This window comes from Carcharodon carcharias, chromosome 10, assembly GCF_017639515.1.
Source record: "Carcharodon carcharias isolate sCarCar2 chromosome 10, sCarCar2.pri, whole genome shotgun sequence".
NCBI classification, from domain to species: domain Eukaryota; kingdom Metazoa; phylum Chordata; class Chondrichthyes; order Lamniformes; family Lamnidae; genus Carcharodon; species Carcharodon carcharias.
In genome coordinates this window covers 165,840,943-165,862,612 of record NC_054476.1, presented here as the reverse complement: position 1 = coordinate 165,862,612, position 21,670 = coordinate 165,840,943, and the positions used below count along the sequence as shown (strand labels likewise).

General features: G+C 41.6%; 1 protein-coding gene across 3 annotated transcripts in view; it reads left to right on the top strand.

The window, feature by feature from the left end:
• mrm1 (mitochondrial rRNA methyltransferase 1 homolog (S. cerevisiae)) overlaps nucleotides 1-21,670 on the top strand; it is a 96,712-nt gene that overhangs the window by 48,487 nt on the left and 26,555 nt on the right. The window contains exon 8 of one of the 3 annotated variants that reach the window (XM_041197368.1): nucleotides 5,788-5,815. The exons of the other annotated variants lie outside the window; for them this stretch is intronic. Within the exon in view, the coding sequence (XP_041053302.1) occupies nucleotides 5,788-5,800 (13 nt within the window). The 3' untranslated portion in view covers nucleotides 5,801-5,815. Of the gene's footprint in view, nucleotides 1-5,787; nucleotides 5,816-21,670 lie in introns of those variants that run through there. 3 annotated transcript variants of the gene reach the window in all.

Sequence of the window (21,670 nt, the reverse complement as noted above, 5' to 3'; positions counted from 1 at the left end):
CATCTCAAGGTTCCCACGCCAATGGTTTCTGAGGTCTCCCCACCTGGAAGCAAGCAATTAACAGGTTGCCTCCGGGAGTCGGTCCAAGTTGAATGGAATGCCTGAGGTGGTGGCTGTGGCTAAGGGCAAAGCGTTGAAGCAGTCGCTGGCTAAAGTCACCAGGAAGCCGCCCAAGAAACCGAGGAGATGTCACAAGCAGAGCTATTCCACTTACGTGTACAGGGTGCTGGCGCAGGTTCACCCTTCCACCAGGATCTCATCCAGGGCCACAAGTGTCATAAACTCCTTTGCTGTCAACATTTTTGAGCCCATCGTCTCCAAGGTCTCATTCACTACAACAGGCGCCATACTATTTTGGCCAGGGAGATCCAGAGCCCTGCCGGGGAAACTGGCCAAACACGCAGTCCGCAAAGGCACAACAGTGGTCACTATATGCACCAACGCCGTTTAGGTCAACCATTCTAAAGATTAAAAAGAAAACACCATTCGGTTATGGATGTTGGGCAGGTGGGAGGGCCAATGGGAGTGCCCGAAGTTTTGGGCAGCCAACAGCCCCACCGGGTGAGATGGGAACTGTCGCTGTAAGAGGGAGACCACAAGGTTGCCTTCTGAAGATTTTTAAATGCTTAACAACAAACTGTGAATAAACTGAAATCATTTTTAAAAATAAACTTGACAACTGCTGCTCAGGGGACCGGAGGCTGGATTTAGAGGAGGTCTCACTAGCACCCCCCCGGTCTGCTGTTGGGAGGTCACATTCAGGCACTTGCCAGGCTTCAGTTTCAGCAGGGGTCCTGACCGCCTCCAGTAAGACCCTAGTTACATTAGCAATTTTCCCCTAACAAGCCCCATAATTGCTGATAATTAGCTACCAGCTGCTGCTGGTGCCAGTCTCACCCCACCTCTTGCCAGATCCCTTGGAGGCAGAAATGCAATTGGGGGAAGGCCCGAAGCACATATTTCACATTATCCCCACTCTCCCGCCTTCTGATAAGATTCCACCCTGTGATTCAGATTTCTCAAATGTCTTTGAACTGGACTCCAACAGGAAAATTCATGTCCTCTAGCCAACGATACCGGCCATGGTAAATCTGTAAAAACTCTTACCCTCTCGTCTATTTCTGTTTCTTCCTCTTTCTGTTTTTCTTTCTCTCTTTCCTCTCCAGCTGCTGCTTTTATCCTTCCCTTTCTTATTACTTTCACCTTTTTGTCTCTGTAATGATTAACAGGGGCTGTAACTGATCGCTTTACTTCTGTAGCCTTTCCTCTCAGGATTCTGTGGGCCTGTATACACCTCTACGGCATTCATAGTTATGGGTCGCTGGAGCTCACTTCCTGTAGTCAGAGACACTTTTACCAACTTCCATCACCTTGTCCAGTTGATTTCCCTATTCCTCTCTTCTTCCTGTATTGGAAAGTGTTTCCTCCTGGCTTTTCCTGCATTGCATTCCTTCTGAAAGCACTGATTCCTTCCTGACATATGGTTTCACTGGAACAGGATGCCCATGGATGGCCAATATGCTTCTGAGAGCCTGGACGATAAGAGTCAATAGGCTCTTTACCTCAGTAGAAAGACAACTGGACCCAATCCCATTTAGCCAGTGTCAATACTTGCGCATTTGCGCCAGTATTACCTGTTAATGTTCCCTTTCCCTAAAATAGTGTTAAGGACGGCAAGAGAGTTGGTGGGATAACTTTTCCCCTTTCTCCTCATATCTTGGTTTTCTGCAACAAGATGTGTTTTAGAGAGAATGTTTTAAACCTTTTTTAGTGTTGTGATTTTCAGTAATAAACATAAAGCAAGCTTTCGGGTAAGTTTAAATCCGGTGAAAAGATAATGTTTATTCACACCACGCCCGGAAATGTAAATGCTACAAAACATATTCATTTCTTCATGCACACAGATATACATATACAAGGAAAGATGGATTCTAGAGACAAAGCATGCATTTAGGTTATTAGCAGGAATATAAGAAGAGAATTATGTGTTCAAATTTCATACCTTTAAGATGTACACGTTGCAGGCCTGGATGGGATCTCTCTCATGGGTTCTTGGGATGAAAGGATGTTGGAAGACTCTGGGTTTCTATATGAAGTTGTGGCCAAGTTCCCGAAGAGGCAAATCTTTTCAGGTGAAGACAGATTGGCTCCTCTCTCTCTACCCTTCTTGCTGGATGAATGGTCTCTCTTGTGACCAGACTACCTTGCTGGGTTCTCTTGAGGAGTAATAAAGTCTCACCTCCCCTACAGCAAGTTTCAGTCATGTGATGGCATGTTTCAGTGCCTCCCATTGTCCACATAATGGGTTGGAGCTGGGGTGATCGATACACAATGGGGGAATGATTGATAATCCATCAATATATCAGATATGTTTAGTTCACTGGAAGACATTTGATATCTCATCCTCATGGCCCCAACAGTTCTGGCAGCCATTGAGCCTGTGAGGGTGGTCAATTTGCATCTTTTTGCATTTTTAAGTAACCTCCTAGGCATATTGGGCCGTGTTCTCATCCTCAAGTTGGGTGGTGGGAGTCAGGAAAATGCCCGACTCAGCTCGCTTGCCTTAGGAAGAAGTGCCCACAAAGACTGGATTTTTATTCCCAGGGATTGGGTACAGGCTGCATTCAGACCAAACGACCTGGTAAAAATTTCAGAGGCAGCCACAGTGGTTGCCAATTGTGGAGGTGGGCCGTTTAAGAGGCCCTCCACCCCTCACCCTTCTACATCATCTCACTCCCAATGCCTTATCCTTGCCATCTCATGCCCTCCGCCCACTCCTATGGCCTCTCATATCCTCCATGCCAAGCTATGCCCTTCCACCCACCCCCCATGGCACTTCAGGCACAATAAGGCTCGGCTGAGAGTCCATGAATCCATTAGAGCACTGAAGCAAATAAAAACAAAGAAAATATTGCTTGAATGACAGCTCTGGCCCTCTGATCTGTCAAGACAAAGAGCTTTCAAGAGCTTGCAGTTTCTGCTTTTGATACTTTAAAGGCTCTGGATGATTGACACTTTTATTGAGCTGCAATACAAAGGGGTCTATAAATAAGAACATGAAAAGTAATCAATGAATGACTTTTTTAAAAAAGCTTTTTTTTAATACATCCTACTGTCACCATAAGACCATAAGATGTAGGAGCAGAAGTAGGCCTTTCAGCCCATTGGGTCTGCTTCACCATTCAATGAGATAAAAGCTGATCTGATAATCCTCAACTCCACTTTCCTGCCTTTTCCCCATAACCCTTGATTCCCTTGCTGATAAAAAATCTGTCTATCTCAGCCTTGATGACCCAGTTTCTACAGCCCTCTGTGGTAGAGAATTCCACAGATTCACTACCTTCTGAGAGAAGAAATTCCTCCTCATCTCTGTCTTGAATGGGCGACCCCTTACTCTGAGATTATGCCCTCTGGTCCTAGACTCTCCCACAAGGGGAAACAGCTTCTCAGCATCTACCCTGTCAAGCCCCCTAAGAATCTCATATTTTTCAATAAGGTCACCTCTCATTCTTCTAAACTCCAATGAGTACAGGCCCAACCTACTCAATCTCTCCTCATAAGGAAATCCCTCCATGCCTAGTGAACTTTCTCTGGACTGCCTCCAATGCCAGTATATCTTTCCTTAGATACAGGGACCAAAACTATTCACAGTACTCTAGGTGTGTTCTAACTGGTGCTTTGTATAGCCTTAGCAAGACTTCCCTATTTTTATACTCCATTCTCTTTGACATAAAGGCCAACATTCCATTTGCCTTCCCTACTACCTGCTGAACTTGCTATAGTTTTGAGATTCATTCATTGGTTCGATACAATATATAGTGGGTGAGTGGGCACGGGGGGAATGAGGGGCCACGGGGAGTGGGTGGAGGGGCATAGCTTGGCATGGAAACTTGCCTTTCAAAAGGTTCCCTCATTCATACTATGGTTCATGACTCCTCTGAGGTGCAGTGATCCACAGCTCATTAACAAGCTGGCTCGACTGCATGAAAATTGCGGAGGACAAGGTCATACCCATCCCTGCAATGGAGCCAACCAGGTCGGAAGGGCAGGGTGCGGGGCTGCAATCCGAACCAGCCCACACCCTTAAAAGGCACTCCTGAAAATGGGAGCCCCGGGAATGGGGTCGCGAATCCCAGAATCGGTCCTGGCTGCCATTTTGAAAGGTCCATGGAGTCTCCCTGACTCTGTGAAAATCCAGCTCATTGTCCTCTGTCTGTTTCAGAAACCACAAAGGGAAGTCACCTGACTTTCCGGCAGCAATTTTGAGAGGGCATGGTGCCCATTATTTAACCTTCCTTCCTTTTAAAAAAAATACAGAGTCCACTGCGCAATTATCTTTACAGGCACGATGTGACTGTCACAACAGGCACACGAAGGTCACCTCTGATTGCTAAGATCAACTAACTCACCTCATGCCAAGCATTGAATGTGGAAACTCCTGAGCTGTGAGAAATGTGACTACTCACTACATAAACCCACAGAGTAGTCAGGGGAATGCGTTTTTAAACATTATGTACCTAATTGGTCCCATAGAGTCAGTAAAGGAATCCTCTGATTTTCTGTTCAATGCATCCCTGAACGATATTTAGAAAGCCATGAAAAACCTTGGGGGTGCAGATAGTAGTCTTCCTCCATTTTTGACTGAAAGATTGCTGGTTTGTGCTGAGCTGATTGACCTCAACTGGGGCAGCAGTGCCCTTGGTACCCCTGGACTTAAATGGAGGAACAATGAACCAGGATTCATGTTTCTGATTGTTATTCAGCAGCTCCTGCTAGAATGTGGTTGCATTTGAACATTGAGGAAAGTACAGGATCAGGCTTGATTGTCATGGCTCTAGACTGGACTCTAACCTGCTGACTGCCTGGGCCTACATGGACATGAACAGTTGTTTGTGGCACTAGGTGGCTGATAAATCACTGGATCTAGGAGTGAAGGAGGAGAAAATACAATTAATTCCAATCCACCTCACAGTGCAGGTAAAGAAAACCAGTTCTTGTTCCTATGTATAAATTGAATTGGACTTTGGCAGGGGTCGAGTATAATCAGAATATTGTGTTGAATGCTGTAAGATTTCTGCAGCAGTTAAAGTCTTGACCTTTAAACACGGGTGCTGCATTTCCTTTGGGTTTGTAAACAGCAAAACTGCTGCAACAGATGGGAGTGTATTTACGTCTGTCAAGGTAATTCATTTTCACGTAAACTCTCCTCTTGGGTGCCAGGGGGAGGAGGCGAAGGGGGAGGAACTTCCAAAAAAAACCCCACAGTGTTCTTACTAAAGATAATGCCAGTCCTACTTGAGGAATTTTATTTGTGGATGATTTTAAATAAAAAATGTTGCTGGAATTTTATTCATTCAGGTCATTTACAATTCAACTTTAGAAGTGCTTGATGTTGTGACAGCTGTGAATTTTTATAGTGTACTCAGCTGAGACATTAATGACTTCCTTATGGATGACAATGTAGAATATTTTTCTCAGCAAATGTAAAGCTATGCATTACGAACATGGTGGCTTTCCGCAAATACAATAATTTATACATTATCTCCGTGGAGATTTGACATTTAATATGTTAAAAAGAAGTGGCTTGCAATGAAAAGATCAGTGCAGGATTTTGGGTTAGAGCTTAAAGCTTTGAAAAAAATATATATTGATACATGTTTATGGGAATTTCGTTTTGACTATGTAGGATGACTTTATCTTTATAAAACTGAGTGCTATAAGTAACAGATGTCGCCAGTTGCTTTTTGTGACTCCCAGTGATGCCTACATTATCTTGTTTTCTTGAAGGATTGAAGATTGAAGTGTGAGTTTAGTGCTTGTCAACAAGTGTGGCACTATCCCTGTTGGCCTGACTTGGATCTAAAGGAAATTAGGTATCCGACAGGGTCATCAATAGCGACTGCTACCTATTGATTGGGGCATTGATTAGGATGGGAGCTGAAGCAGCAATGCTCAAGGAGGGCTACTGTGGTTCATCACAATGATTGGTAAGACTATTGACAGATTGGATTTTCTATCAGGATCCAATGATGAGAACGGACAGCAATTCACTATAAGTGGGTTTCAGCTAGAAGCAGCTGTCTGTCAGAATTAAACTTCCTGTGGACGAATTATTTACAAACACTGTCTTTATTAAGCCTCACCTGTAAAATGAATCATCCTGTAGACTAGACAAGAAGCTATAGGCTAACATTATACAATGTGAGCATAATTAATTCATTATTTTCTGCACTTGTTAGCCTTCAAGTTGCATAATAAACACAAGTTGTCATGCAGCACACGCTGTAACTATCTCTTTAAGCAATTAATGTATGCTTATTGTGCCCATACTTTTTCATTCAGAAATTTTAAGATCTAGACTTCGTGGTTCTTGAACTGGATTTCAAGCTCATCGCTAGCAAGTCATTCTAAAATGGCTGACTTTAAAGACTTCCCTATGGGTAAGTCTATTCAGAGTGTAAAAAATACAGTGTTGTAGGTGAGATGCTTGTGGCACATCCTGGGAACATTCAAAGTCTACACAGTTCATTTACATATCTGACAACTTTTAAAGTGATATACAATTGACACACATGCACACTGATGCATGCTACAATAGTGAGAGGTCACTCACATTGAACATTTTTATTTCATCTTTAAATCAGGGCATTACTGGGAGCTTCTACCTTGCTCATAACATGCACAAGTAAACCTCTTGTAATCTAACTTACTCCGAGGGTTAACAATATCAGATTTTCAAGAAATAGAATTTTCCCCCACACCCGCATCTTTTCCCTTTTCTCCTGTAGGTGCTGATGTGTCAGCTCGTTTCACTGGCACCACTCACTCTGGTTCCTCAACACAGCGACGGTTTTTGATGTGTTTGTCAAGATAGTGAATATTCTCACCTCACATTCACGTGCACACACATTACAAGAGGGGTCTCTGGACGGCATTCAGGAGGGGATTCTTGATGACTTCACATCCTTTACAAAGTACGTGGATGAGCACTTGGCACGTCATAACATTCAAGGCTATGGGCCAAGTGCTGGTAAATAGGATTAGGTAGGTAGATCAGGCGTTTCTCATGTATCGGTGCAGACTCGATGGGCCGAAGGGCCTCTTCTGCACTGTGTGATTCTGTGATTCCTCCTTTCCTTGATCAGCCCACAGACAAGTGGATCCCTAATCCTGTTCTACTAAGGAAAATCAGCTCAGACTGGGAATCGAACTTTGGACCTCCTGGTTTGAATGGCTTAGATACGAGATAACAGCAGAACCATCAGGAGATCAGAATAAATGTTAAATACTTAAAAGTTAGTCACTTAATTTTTTTTTTGTACTTGTTTGTGGTTTTGTGAAATTCGGAATCGTTCAGACACTCTTTGGCAAATGGGTGCAAATACATTGAAAAAGCAGAAAAGGAAAGAATAAATAAGGATGCTCATTTTTAATGGGTATTGTGGCTAAACTGCATTCAAACCAGTAGCCAAAATATCCCATGAGAAGGGAAATAAAAACTGCATTATAAACTTCAGAGAGGAAGGATTTGTCAGAGTAAGCAGAACAGTTGAGTAATTGGGCAGATAATACAGCAACCAAAAGGCAATGAAACCTGAATGTCATTAGAAAGTGCTCGCTAATAAAGATTACTCAGCTTGTAACACTGCTTTCTGCCAGTTTTTACTGCCGTCACATATCAACAGATGTCAGTCTGAGGAGGCATTGGGTGAAGTCCCCAGACTCACTAAAAATGGCAAGGAGCGTGTAAATTTTACAGTACTGTAGGAGAGATGTCTGAAACAGATAGGGAACATCATGAGTTGGGAATATTCAAAACGTATGCAGCTCCTCTCTTCATTTACACATCCAACTTTATGATGCCAGAAAACTGACCTAACTCACTTTGTCACATCATTGTGATATACTGTGGGGAGGGAAAAAAAAACTGTATCTTAAAAGTGTCACAGGGCAGAGAGATGTAATAAATTGGCACAGAGACCCCTACTGAGGTTTGAAAGTACCATTATGGAGTTTCACTTGCATTTTTTAAGATGGGAAATATATCATAAATGCAAATCTGTTACATCTCACTGTTGTATTAAAAATGCACATTGCAAATACTTTAAAAGTCTGTTCCTTTGTCTTATTCAGCAACTTGCATTTTTATAGCACCCTTGCGTAGAGGAATGCATCGGGGAGGCCTTACAAGAAGGCAAGGAGAATGCTGGAGAAGGGTTAAGGGGGAGGGTCGATTAGAAAGCTGAAGTGATTGATTTACAAGAGGCTTTTGAAGGAGCAGAGAAAGAGAGCAGAGGGAAATGGTTTTTGGAAGAGAGCCAGAGAGCAGAGGCATTGTGGTGAGAAGACTGGCCACTGAAGATGTGGAGTATGGAGTGTGAAACAAGAGTCAAATTGGTAACGATGAAGTGAGATGTGTTTATGCACCTTCATTGTACATATATTAAATTGTAGATATTTTGAATACTAAGAAATGTTGGCAACTTCTGTGAAAACGCCATTACTTTTAACCTGGATTCCATTTCTTTCCATTCACATGACAGAAATTGGCTAAGAAATGGTACAACATAGCTAAAACAGAGCAAGCCGTTAAGAAAATCATAAAGGCAAACTTGTGCTCAGATTCAGCTATCATTTTGCACCTTGAAGTGGGGCCACGATGTTCCGGTCCCACCAGCTGGCAGGATCCTCCGCTTCCGCTTAAGTCAAGAGTGGCTCGCCCCATCCCCCACAGTGGGTTCTGCCAGGGTGGGGCCAGAAAATCCTGGCCTAGATTCTTTCTAGAGTTCAAGATTAGTATATTGTAAATTCTATTCAGGTGGTGTGAAATGCTAAAATTCCTCTCGGTGGAGCTGCTGATGGGAACATCGGAATGGGAGTAGCCCACACGAGGTTCTGCCATTCAACGAGCTCATGGCTGTTCGGTGGCCTATCTCCAATATCTGCCTTTGCCCCAAATCCCTTAATACCTTTTGTTAACACAAATCTATCAATCTCAGTTTTAAAATTAACAATCAATCTGCACTGGTTCTCCGAATGATCAATTCATCTAGTACCACTCCCCCTCCTCCTCTTAGCTCTGCATATTCTTCCTTTACAGATAATAATCCAATACCTTCTCGAATGCCTCGATTGAACGTGGCTATACCACACTTGCAGGCAGTGCATTCCAGATCCTTTCTACTCACTGCGTGAAAAAGTTTGTCCTCATGTTGCCATTGTTTCATTTGCCAATTACCTTAAACCTGTGCCCTCTAGTTCTCAGCCCCTCCACCAATGGTAACAGCTTCTCCTGATCTACTCTGTCCAGGTCCCTCATGAATTTGACTACCTCCAGCAAATTTCCTATCAACCTTTTCTTCAAGAAAAACAGTCCCAACGTATCCAATCCACCAATGTAGCTGAATTTCCCCATTCCTGGACCATTCTTGTGAATCTTTTCTGCACTCTTTCCAAAGCCTTCACATCTTTCCTAAAGTGTGGCACCCAGAACTGGACCCAATACTCTAGTTGAGGCCGAATCAATATCTGAACAAGTTTAACATGAGTTCCTTGCTTTTGTACTCTATGCCCCTATTAATAAAGACAAGGATGCTGTACGCTTTATAAACTGCTCTCTCAACCGGTCCTGCCGCGTTCAATAATTTATGCACACATAGACCCAGATCCCTCTGCTCCTGTACCTCCTGTAGAATTGTACCCTTTATCTTATATCCTCTCTGCATTCTTCCTACCAAAGTGAACCACTTCACACTTCTCTGCATTCATTTTCATCTGTTATTTGTTTCTCCATTTCACCTGTCTATGTCCTTTTGAAGTTCTACACTATCCTCCTCACACTTCACAAAGCTTCCAAGTTTTGTATCATTCCCAAATTTTGAAATTGTGCCCCGTAAAGCAAGGTCTTGGTTATTAATATAAATCAGGATGAGGAGGGATCCCAACGCCGACCCCTGGGGAACTCCAATATAAATCTTTGGTCTAAAGAACATCCATTAACTGTTTCCTGTCACTCAGCCAATTTTGTATCCATGTTGCTACTGTTCCTTTTATTCCATTAGCTATAACTTTGCGCAGAGGTGTGACGTACAGCACTTTAAATGCCTTTCGGAAGTCCATGTACACCACACTGACAGCATTACCTTCATCAACCCTCTCTGTTACTTCTTCAAAAAAAACCCAGCAAGTTAGTTAAACATGATTTGCCCTTAACAAATCTATGCTGGCTTTCCTTAATTAACCTGGATTTGCCCGAGTGACGATTCATTTTGTCCCAAATTATCCTTTCTAGAAGCTTCCCCACCACCGAAGTTAAACTGACTGGCCTATAGTTGCTGGGCTTATCTTTAAATGCTTCAGCTAAAAAAAATGGTGACAGCTGCTGAGTCACTATTGTGGAAGGGAACCCGATTCCAAGGGCAGTCTATGGCCACCGGTGTACCCAAGTAGGCGAGGAGTGGGCTCCGTAAAAGTTCTGCGCACCCCCCCCCCCCGCCCCCCCCGAGGTCTGCTGCTAGGATGCCACCATCAGGTGGCGATGCTGTGCTGCCTGGCTCTCAGGTGAGTAACCATTCTAGTCCAGAGCTGGCGTTCCCCAAAATGGCTCTCGTTGGAATGGTGCCACCAAACCCCGGACCCCGCGCAAAATTATGCACCTGCCCACCCATGAACCCCATCTCCATCGGCCCACGAATATCCTGCTTTACATCTCGCACAAGGACACGTGCTACAAAAATCCTGGTGAATAATCGGACCGTTTAAAATCAATGTGCTGTTATTTTACTCTTACTGCACTAATGGCATTTTTTTATAGTTTTAAGGTAAGGTCCCTAAAACATCTTTCACGTCATCATGCACGGAAGACCAGTGCATGACACAACAGGTGGAGGTTCACTTGTATGAGAATGTTTAACTTATGCAAAGATGTCAGGGATATTTTCAAAATTGGCACAACTGGGGTTCCTCAAAGGTGAAGTAAGAGGAATTATTTTTACAACTCATTCCCCACACTCAGTCTCCCCAACATTGCTAGGCAAAAGATACAGGTTAAAAACCAGTGAAAGAGCTACGCTTCATAAAGAAGAATTACGTAATTAAATAATAAAAAATATAGCCTCTATTAAGAAATTTATACAATAGGTATTAGGGATTTTTAACCAATTTGTATAATCTTTGTTGTTAACGAATTAACCTTTTCCTGTCTCCTAGCATAATGAATTACTGGTTCTGCTGATATGGAGGTATCTTATCCTCATCTGTTCATATTATTCAAACCTATAGTTTGATTACCATTCTCTAGATTAACCATTTATAAAGTTTGTGCTGATGAATGGGTTTAAACAAGAACAATAACAAAATCTGTGGACTTTGAATAAAATAAATCTCAATATGATGCAAGTAGCCTGACAGTATATGGAATATTTTAAAACAAAAACAGAATTACCTGGAAAAACTCAGCAGGTCTGGCAGCATCGGCGGAGAAGCTCCGCCGATGCTGCCAGACCTGCTGAGTTTTTCCAGGTAATTCTGTTTTTGTTTTGGATTTCCAGCATCCGCGGTTTTTTTGTTTTTTTCTCTATGGAATATTTTACTTCAAGCCAACTTAAACCAATGAATTTTCGGGTGCCGTTCTACCCTACTCAGATACCCTGCATTGTGATCATGGTGATTCTGTTTAATATTAGGAGTGTGTTCACTTTGCTTGAGCTATCAAAAGATCAGGAGGTGAGTTTATAAAATCCCCCAGCAGGTTCAATTGACTGGACACTTTTAAAATGCAACTTCACACCAAGCTGGAGTTATTCTACATTGTGTGTGAACTTTTGAGGGACTACCTGTTGGAGGTAATCTCACATCTCTCATTTCAGTGTGCTTGGGAGTCAGATTGCTGGTCAACTTCCGAGTTATAATATCACTTCTACATTGACGCACACCCAAAGCTGCTTCGCATCGATGTGAAAGTGACAGTGTAACACAAAGAGAAATCTTTGCAAAACTGAACTCAAGAAACAGGACTGCCTCTGAAAACATTAGCATTTTGCAACTTAAGAGAGACAGATCATAATTTTATTTCTTTCAAAAATGAATTCACTATTAAGTATTAAAATAGTTTGTTTAACAAAAGCATCTCGTTAATCTGAACTAACACAATATTTGTCCTGTTGGATTGACTTCCCTACTGTTAAAAGCTGTAGGGGACAAAAGTTATACTTTAAGAAATCATGCAAATGCTTTATTAATCTGAGCAATGGAAGAGAACATTCAAATGGCAGATTCAGATATTGTTGGGTTTGATTCAAATTCGCCCTGAGGCCTTTTGTTAACTAATTATAGAAAACAGAAGTCACACATCTTCTTGTCTTGCAGTCTTGATAGCACTGCAGTCATCAACCACTCTGTATTTAATTAGTGTTGATTGTTGTTAGCATGTTCAATAATTATTAATTAGGTTTGGGAAGGGCCTTAAAATTCCAGCTGCATGCCTAGAGCAGTGTTGCATAGTTCATGTTTGTGACGAGGACACTGACTTTTTGGTGAAGTGAGTGTATTATAAATGGGCAGCTTAGGGGCGTAAAGGAATAAATTTGTCACTGTATCACAGACAAACAGCAGAATTCACCTGGAAACCTTTAATGAACATCTAAATTCAGTTGGGGGATAAATGTTGGAAATCTGAAATAAAAATCCAAAAAAGCTACAAATATTTGGTTAGCTTTTGAAAGAGAAGGTTTATGGAAATGAATGGAGTCATTACATGGGTTATGTTTGTAAGGCAGTTCTCCGCAAGGCAAGTTTCGACCTCTCCTGCTCCGGTCCCTCACCCCACCACCACCACCACCAATTTCACTCCCTTCCATGGAACCCTCCCGGAAGACCCTCCTACCCCACATCTTTCTCCTGTAACGAATGTCAGATTTCGGCGAGGCCGGCAGTCTGTTCCAGGTGGAATATGAACCAGTTGAGATAGCCCAGCGTCAGTGAGTGAGTTTCCAATTCACCTTCCCAAAACCTCCCTGGGACAAGACCATTGAGAGTTTTAAATGGGGATTGATCATATTCGTCATGTAAATAGTATTTCCATTTGATGTAATGCAGTATTCTAACTGAGCTTCACAGCTGATGATTCACAATGAACTCTTGCCTCTGTGAGAACAGCAAAGCCCTGACCTCACAACCTAAAGTTATGGTGACATTACCCGACCTCAAAGAGCCATTAGCGATAATACCTCCTTTCACATTGTACCTTTTCACGTTGGAATGCCTCAGAACACTTTCACACAGTGGATGGTTTATGAGGTGCAGTGACTATAATCGTGAAACCAAAAGGCTAGCCATTCTGTGCTGACAATCACCCATAGACAGGCAGTGAGATGAATGACCATTGAATCCCTTAAGAGGCAGCAATTAATGTTTCATTCATTTAAAGAAAACCAAAAGATAGGTGGGGACTGGGGAGTCAGTGAATTGAACTGAACACAAAATGGTGGCTGAGAATTGGTTCTCTGGGCACCTTGCCTGATTTCCCTCCTCGCTGACTTTGAGTGGGGTTTATATTGGCCTGTTGATCCACAGCTGCCTGTTTGGACCCCCACTGAGGTTTAATTTTAACCTCATGGGTGTTCATTTTTTCTGGACAAATGCACTGTGTATTCTGGGTTAGCTGAGTTCTCCTGCAGAGGCTCTGAAAGTGCAGCAATTGTTGGCATGAGGTCATTGGAATCGACATTCCTGGATGCTATAAGTGACTCCTGATAGAAAGAATATATTGGGGAGATTGGGTGAGGACAGGGTCTGTCCCCATACACTGCAATTACTTGCTGTCTAGGCAGATACTGGATGAATGACTGCTTGGGCAAGGTACCAGAGGCTACTTATGACCATAGCAGTGACATACACTACTGTAAGAGAGAGGAGATAAAGAGGAAATATTTGGGAAAAGGGTAAGTTTATGGAATTCGCCACCACACATCAAGTAATACATTATATATAGAGTAGATGTTAGGGAATAAAAATTTCTCAAATAATAAGACACTCATGATGTTGGTTTCAGCTCAGGCATTCTAAAGTGTCAGTGATCTAAACATCTGGAGATTGAAAGACCGGTCGTTTATTAAGCACTGCTATGGTGTCCTCTTAAGATGTTGCTACGCCAGGCTGGTTGGAGATGCTTTTGATTTTATGGTGCATTTGGACATTTCGAGTCACACCAGTCCCTCACTAAAGTCCATAATGTCCATTTCAGATTTCACCTGAAGCAGAGGAGCTACATTGTTCCATGAATCCTAAGTTTATTGTAGTAAAGATATAACTGCACATTCTTGGGCGCATTGTTTCTATCTGAAGAACTCTATTATTATGCTTGCAAGGTTATAGTAGTATCAATGTCAAGCATATTTGAAAGATGCTTTTATCTGTTGACCAAATGATCACAGCACAGTTCTTGTAAAATTAACCTTTTACCAGCTCTATAGGGAAGGCTGTACAAGTTATCTCCCAGGTGATCATGTTGGTTCCAGTTGGGGGATCTCAGCCTGAAGCTGAGGCTGAGTAAGATTTACACCGTTAAGGAGAGGATATTATACCTGTCCAAGGTGCTTCCTGCAGCTGCTTTGCCAACCACCTCGGTACACGTCAGAAGTGCTATGCGACAGAAATAATAAACTTTTCTCTCCGCTATACCGTGCCAGTTTGCCTTTTGTTGTGCCTAATGACAGCAATGATGGAATTGTCATGGTTAGGTGCCCACAGTCTCATAACCAAGCTGCTGCTCAGTGAATCCAATCTCACACTCCATTGTATGGATATTCTATATATAACCTGCAGCCAAATGAAATGTGAAGGAAAAAAATCAAATCTAATTACACGGCATTGATTTCTCTCCAATTTTGCTTCTAATACACTTTTTGTCTCCTTGATTCTTTTTTCTCCTTGATTCTCCCCCACCCCATCTGCCTCTTTGAAAATGACTTGTGATACTGCTATACCTAGATTAAACCACAGTAAGAGACAATAAGGTGCAGAATTATTTTTAACATAGAGAGGTACAGTACAAAGTACAAACAAAATGTGGTCTGCATCTGAGAAACAGGTAGGATCTGGCTTTATATTTCCCTTAGTTTAACTTGTACCTGCAAGCAGTGATGGTGCTGTCTTATTCTGGGTGTTCTGACCAAAAAAAAAAATAGCATTAGTAGGCCTCATCCTCTTTTGTTGAGGTATGTAATTGATCAATGGAGAGTGTTTAGAGGGAACTGTTTGTTTTCATCTGTGGGCTGCTGTTGTGTAGACTGCCAAATCTATGTGCGCCAGGTAAATGAGAAGTGAGAAGATGCTTGTTCTAGCTAAGGTGAAGGCAGAATCCTGGCAATTAAAATTGATACATTAATAGTGTGAAGGTCAGTAGATTGCTGTTTTTTAAAGTGCTTGTGTGTGTGTGTGTGTGTGTGTAAGATATGTCTCCATGATGCTGCTATAGACTTAATGGCAAATGTGTTTTTTTAATGATCTGGCTATAATGTCTTTGTGCCTCGCAATATTAGTAAAGTTAGTTTTTATATTTTGTGGCTAAGAAGTAGAAATTCAATTAGTGGAATGGAAGCTACAATCAGAATATTGCTACCTTACTTATGCTTGGTTGGAAAGCAAAACTGTGACCCATTGAAATCCTGAAATGCTTTAGTGTGCTGGTTCAAAAGATTTAAATTGTTGATACTAAAACTGTTTATAGTGTTCGAAAACAAGTTACGGTCCACATTGACCATTTATGTTACCCATCAGAAAATAAGGGACTTCAGCAATACAAAGTCAAGGAATCACTTGAATTACCGTGATGATAAATTGATTTGTGTAGAACTTGCGTGCGAATATGAGCCATTAAAAGTTGGATGGATGCATTTTCTAGACGCTTGGAGAAACTGGTACTGTGCACTGGAATCCTGTTAGAATCCTGCAGGCAACATCTGTAGGATTTTACAGTTTATTGTGATACATCCCATAAACTATAAGTACAACTGAATTGGCATAAGGTTATATACAGCAGCAGAGAGTCTAAAATGTGATTAACCATATGCATGGACTACATTATTGCTTCGCAGTACATTTTATTACATTTTTGGTTCCTATGTTTAATACAAGACTGGTTTTTGCTTCTCTTCCCCCAACCCCCCTTTGCAATAGTGCTGTTTCAGTTCAGAAATGACTGCATTCTGCTGGATTATTCATTATTCATTCTTGGACTTCTCTGCTGATTTGAAAAGCAGTGTACTGTGACCAAAAATCTTTTTTTTATCTTCCTTCCACTATTGTGATTAGTACTCCAGGTCATGTGCTCAGGGGCCTTGCACAGTAATTTCCAACTGGGAATGGATATCAGGCTAGATTCCACAAAATGCTTGAAAATAAAAGATTATTTTTGTGTGTGTGTGTGTGTGTGTGTGTGTGTGTGTGCTGGGGGAGGACAGCTGCCTTAGTTGTGAAGCATCGCTGCTTAAAAATCAAATAACTTGTAGTGTAAATCATGGCTACAGCCACAGCAATATAGTTTTGTGTGTTGCAGGTAGAAAGTTGTCGACGATAGCTATCAGATCAATAATTAATCCAGCCAGCCACCCCATTCACTTTTACGATACAAGTTACTCTTTAGAGAGGAAGCAATCCCAGTCATCAGTTGGGGGGAGGGGTGGGGGGGGGGACGACGACACAAAAATTCAGCAGTGAAGATCCGTGAGGGACAGTCACTTCTTTATGGGTAGCTGGTAGGACCAACAGATTTAGTTAGCTCCCAGGTGTACCTCTCGTGAGCTGCTTGTAAACTATGGAAGTTCAAAGATTTTTTTTTTAAGCAGATGCCACTTTCTACTTGTCTGATTGACAAACTTCAAATTAGCTTTTGCAATTCATTTTCCAGTCATGCTACCTCAATAGAGATGGGAGATCGGAAGGGGTGGGTGGGGGGGTGGTGGGGAGCTGTTTCTCGAATTAAGTGTTAGGCTGGTTATTGTCGCAGGTGTTAGAGTTGTTGTATGCATTAACCTTCCTGTGCAAACTGACTTATTGTGCCATATGAAATGCTGTCTCTCTGCTGTACACAAAATGGCACATCTAGCTTTTTTAAATGGCAGGTCATGCAGTGAATTTTCTTATTGAGATATTCGGTTTGAGAGCTTTCTAGCTTGACTTCCCAAGTTCCTTTATTCTTGTGCTGTTTTTTTGTCTAATTATATCCCATTGTAAAATAATGAGCTGACACTCGTCACTTACTAGCTAATCTCCTGCGGTGTTCCTCACAGTAAGTTGAATGATACTTTTTGTCAGGACAGGGCTATTGACTGTGCTCTATAAGAACAAGAGCTATAATTCAAAGTGTATTATTCTGCTGCTAAAGTGACACTGTGTCCTTTTTGAGGTCTCAGAGTTTACTCAGGGTGGGGTCAGTAAGAGTTTAATTGTAGTTTGTTGAAGAAAGTTTGCAGGTTTTTGTGACTTTTGAAACGCAGGACGAAATGCCTATCTTTCCTTCTGTTTTGTTTTAAAATAGTTTTGCATCTTTAACAGTCTGTGACATCTGGAAAGTAATGTCTGGATTCATTAGACATGTCATTTTTAATGCACTATATACAGATGGTAGATGTATATCATTGCTTAATTAGCATTCAATGTACCTCCAGCTTTCTTCTCAGCTTTCTACTCCTGAGGATGCTGACTCTCACTCAGATACAAGTTCTACAAGTACTAATAACCACTTATTTTATCGTCCAAATAGTCCATTATTTATCTGTGAACCTATATGGACATTTTGCCATGAAGGCCATTGAATCCTGTCCTCACCAGATGTCCATAAGCACATGCACATTCCAGCAGGCCCACAGTTGGGACTGAGCACCATAGCTTTATTCTGCCCCTCTCCCCGGCCAAGTGGAGATCAGATCAATGATGGGAACCCTTCAGCTGCTGCCCTGCTTTGAGATCAGCTTATTCAACACTGACTGGATATTATACCTGGGACCGCCTGAATGTGATTTCTCTACAAAGACATTTGGAGAGCTCATTTGATTTCTCAGCCTACCAGAGCTCTTCTGCAAGATCTCGGTCATCCAGTCGTCTACAAGGTCTCAGTAGTCCAATTTGTGTAGTTCAGTCTAGAATTACTGGTCACCTACGATTATGCCAATGGTCAGATTTTTGAACACGAGTAAGAAAAATGACCCAGAAGTTAGTTATCCCACTGTATCTGTTTTGATTCTGCTCATTTGTTGAATGGCATCATAGAATGCCAAATCCTTCCCCAGAAAGGGAAGCATGTTTATTAGCAAAAGTTTTAGAGGAAAATTAACTCTACAATGACAGAACAATTGTCATTTGGAATGGAATAAAAACAGAAAATGTTGGAAAAACTCAGCAGGTCTGCCAGCATCTGTGAAGGGAAACAGAGTTAAAATTTCGAGTCCATATGACTCTTCTTCAGAGCCATACTTGAAACGTTAACTCTGTTTCTCTCTCCACAGATGCTGGCAGACCTGCTGAGTTTTTCCAGCATTTTCTGTTTTTATTTCAGATTCCCAGCATCCGCAGTATTTTGCTTTTACCCATGTGGAATGGATTCAGTGGAAGGACATTGGATAAGTGGCAGGTAGAATATGTAGAACTATTCAAAATCATACAGTTGTTTTAATGAAATTTCTCGTTGCTAAAGTCGAATCAGGCCACGTCTTTGATGTGTGGGGGCTTCTGCCTTTCACAGTGGTGCACTCCTCACTTGGTTGATCAGCCTGTGCATTCTTATTTTGTTCTTTGTTTCAATCCTTCATGGCAACACAGCTCTGTCTGCTGCTAGCAATATCCACTACCTCTGCATTACTATGTTGGAGGCAGGAAACAGGGTGTTCTGAAGAAGTTCTGAAGGTGCATCTCTGCTACTTTCTCTTCCTCCCATCTCTGAGTTAGCTTGCCCTCACTTGGTGCTCTGCAAGGCCTAAGCTGGCTTTGACTGGCAACTTATCATCTGGGCGCTGTCCGCTACAGAGTGGGATTTAAAGCCACAGTGATCTAAGTAATGAAAAAAGAAAAGTGGAACTGGAAATAATCAATGTATGTTGTCAATGTGCCTAAATAATATAATTAACCATTCCTGTTTTTGAGCAGTTGCCAAACAATGAGCAGTGAGCTGCTGTGAGCTACTCAATTGCCAATCAGCTTAACTGTACATTTCAACATGTTGCGTTCATTGCAAATTTTCAAAGCAGTTCACATGTTTTACGTTACAGATTGGTCATTTCCCCAGGATAGCTATTTTTTCTTGAAGTCAATGTACCTTTGCAGCCTTAAGTATTTCTATCATTGTTGCTTCTGGAGTTTTATACCACATAAGCACTTTGCAACCCCCACAAACCCAGAAAAGTGACAAAAGAGCATGGAACGAATACAAATCATAGAGATGGTATGAGGGTAAGACACTGTGCTGACATGAGGTCTGGACCCAAGGTTCTTACCTTACCACGTAATATTCCAGAGGTTCAGGGAGCTGGTGAGACACCAGAAGCGATTCTAACCTGAGAAAAGTCTCAGAGGTAGCTTTTGGCCTGGCCTTGTTTTTGAGCCTAGCTTCACCATGTCCTAACCAAGAGGCCCAAGGATTTCAGAAATTAGTCCTCGGGCCATATCTACATATTCATGACTATTGTGCTTCCACATAATGAAAAGAATCAATATTGTAATGAACGCTGAACTTTACAAGATGGTTATGTTTTGAAATGTACCTTTAACTCAAGTAAAACATAGAATTCCAGATAAACACCTCCACTCGGATTCATGCCCCTTGTGATCCGATTCCCATGAGGAGGGAAATTTGAACCAGAAACCCATTGAACTGTTGGGTGCCAGTTTTAATACCTTTTCACGGCATCTCATAGGAAAAGGATGGCTGCTGTTTGAGACGCAGAGGGAGACAAAGATGCTGTAGGGAAGCAGGATGCTGGTAAGAGTTTGCTTTCTGTTTAAAAGAAAGGGAATAGAACAGATGGAGCTCTTGAAGTTTTAAGGAATGCAGAGTCGTTATGTTTTTGCTGGTGGGAATCATTTATGGGAAAACTCGGGCTGAGTGGGACATTTGCCAAAGGACACTGTAAGTTTCAACCTGGCATGGTGGGGAGAAATTAACCTGCTGGAGAGCTGGAAGTGACTGTGGGAATGTCCCCATAATGCTACACATCTGCCAGAAGCATGGTGCAGAGAGAAGGGGTTTCATAAGACCCATTTCTGTTACCTTATTTAAAACGAAACTTACCTTTTTTGTTAATTTGATGTTAATTGTTAATTATTGTTTGATCTGTGTTAATTTTAGTTTTTTTGTTACAGTAGAAGTCTTAAAACATGAAGTCTTGACCTTAGGTTCTTTCTGTTGGTTGCTTGGTCTCTATGGGGAAGGTAATAGTATTAAAATGCCTACTTCATCAGAGGTGATTCTCGGGCGACTCCTGGGTAGGATGGATCTTTGGTGGGGGAGGGGAGCGAGGTGGTACCTTGATGCCTTTGGATTCGGGAAAGAACTCCTGCTCTGTCTTTCTCCACAGGAAAGATTTAAGAATGGTTATAAAACTTGCCTCTCATTGTCGGCCTTGTTTGTCTGAGTGCTTTTAGCCATTTATAACATGGCAAAAAGAGTTGACATCTTTTTGTAACCATTCTAAAAAGCATTAATTCATTACTCTAAGTCCTGGGCCAGTCATGCAGACAATTCTGTTTGAGCTTCTGTGACATTATGCTCAGTGATTGCCATGCCAAGATCTAGAGGTTTTGTGATATTTGAAATGTGATTACTGAAATGGTTAAATATAATTTTGTAAAAAGTGATGAAATTTTAAAGCGAGAAGAAATCTAAGACAGTAAAGTATGGAACCCCTACCCAAAAACTGAAATATACTGTTGTAATTCTGTCTATACTAAAACAAAAAACTGTGGATGCTGGAAATCTGAAATTAAAACTGAAAATGCCAGAAATACTCAGCAGATCAGGTAGCATCTGTGGGGAGAGAAAAAGAGTTAACGTTTCAGGATGTTGAGCTTTCATCAGAAGCGACATGCTGAGTATTTCCAGCGCTTTCTGTTTTATTTGTAACTCTGCTACTACGATCAACAATAACAACATTTTCATTGTTATAGCATTTTTACATATTGAAATGTCACAAGGCACTTCATGGATAGAATTACTATAGAAGTGTACTGGCTGTTACATAGACAAATGTGACAATCATTCTGCATTAGTGAAATCCTCTAAACTGTGATGAGATGAATGACTTGTTAATCTGATTTTTTGGTGTTATTGATTGAGAGAGGAATGTTGGCAAGGAAACTGGTGGGACAATAGCTGTTTGTATAAGAGGTAAAGGAGAGAATAGTTATTCCTGGGTCAATACCTCCACATTCTGGGAACCAACAGCATTGTGGACCATGGGTCTAGAAATGTGTTATCATATTTAGGAGGTGTGTTGCAGTAAAGTGAAATGAAGTGAATTTACTACATTATCACTTATAGTGCAGTTGGGGTCTCCACATTCTGCAGTGGAGCTTCCTATGACCTACATATAAATGTAAAAGCAAAAGGGAGAATGTTTTAAACAAGAGTTCATAAAGATTTCCTTAAATCCTTGGGACTAGGCAATTTATTTGCCAATTT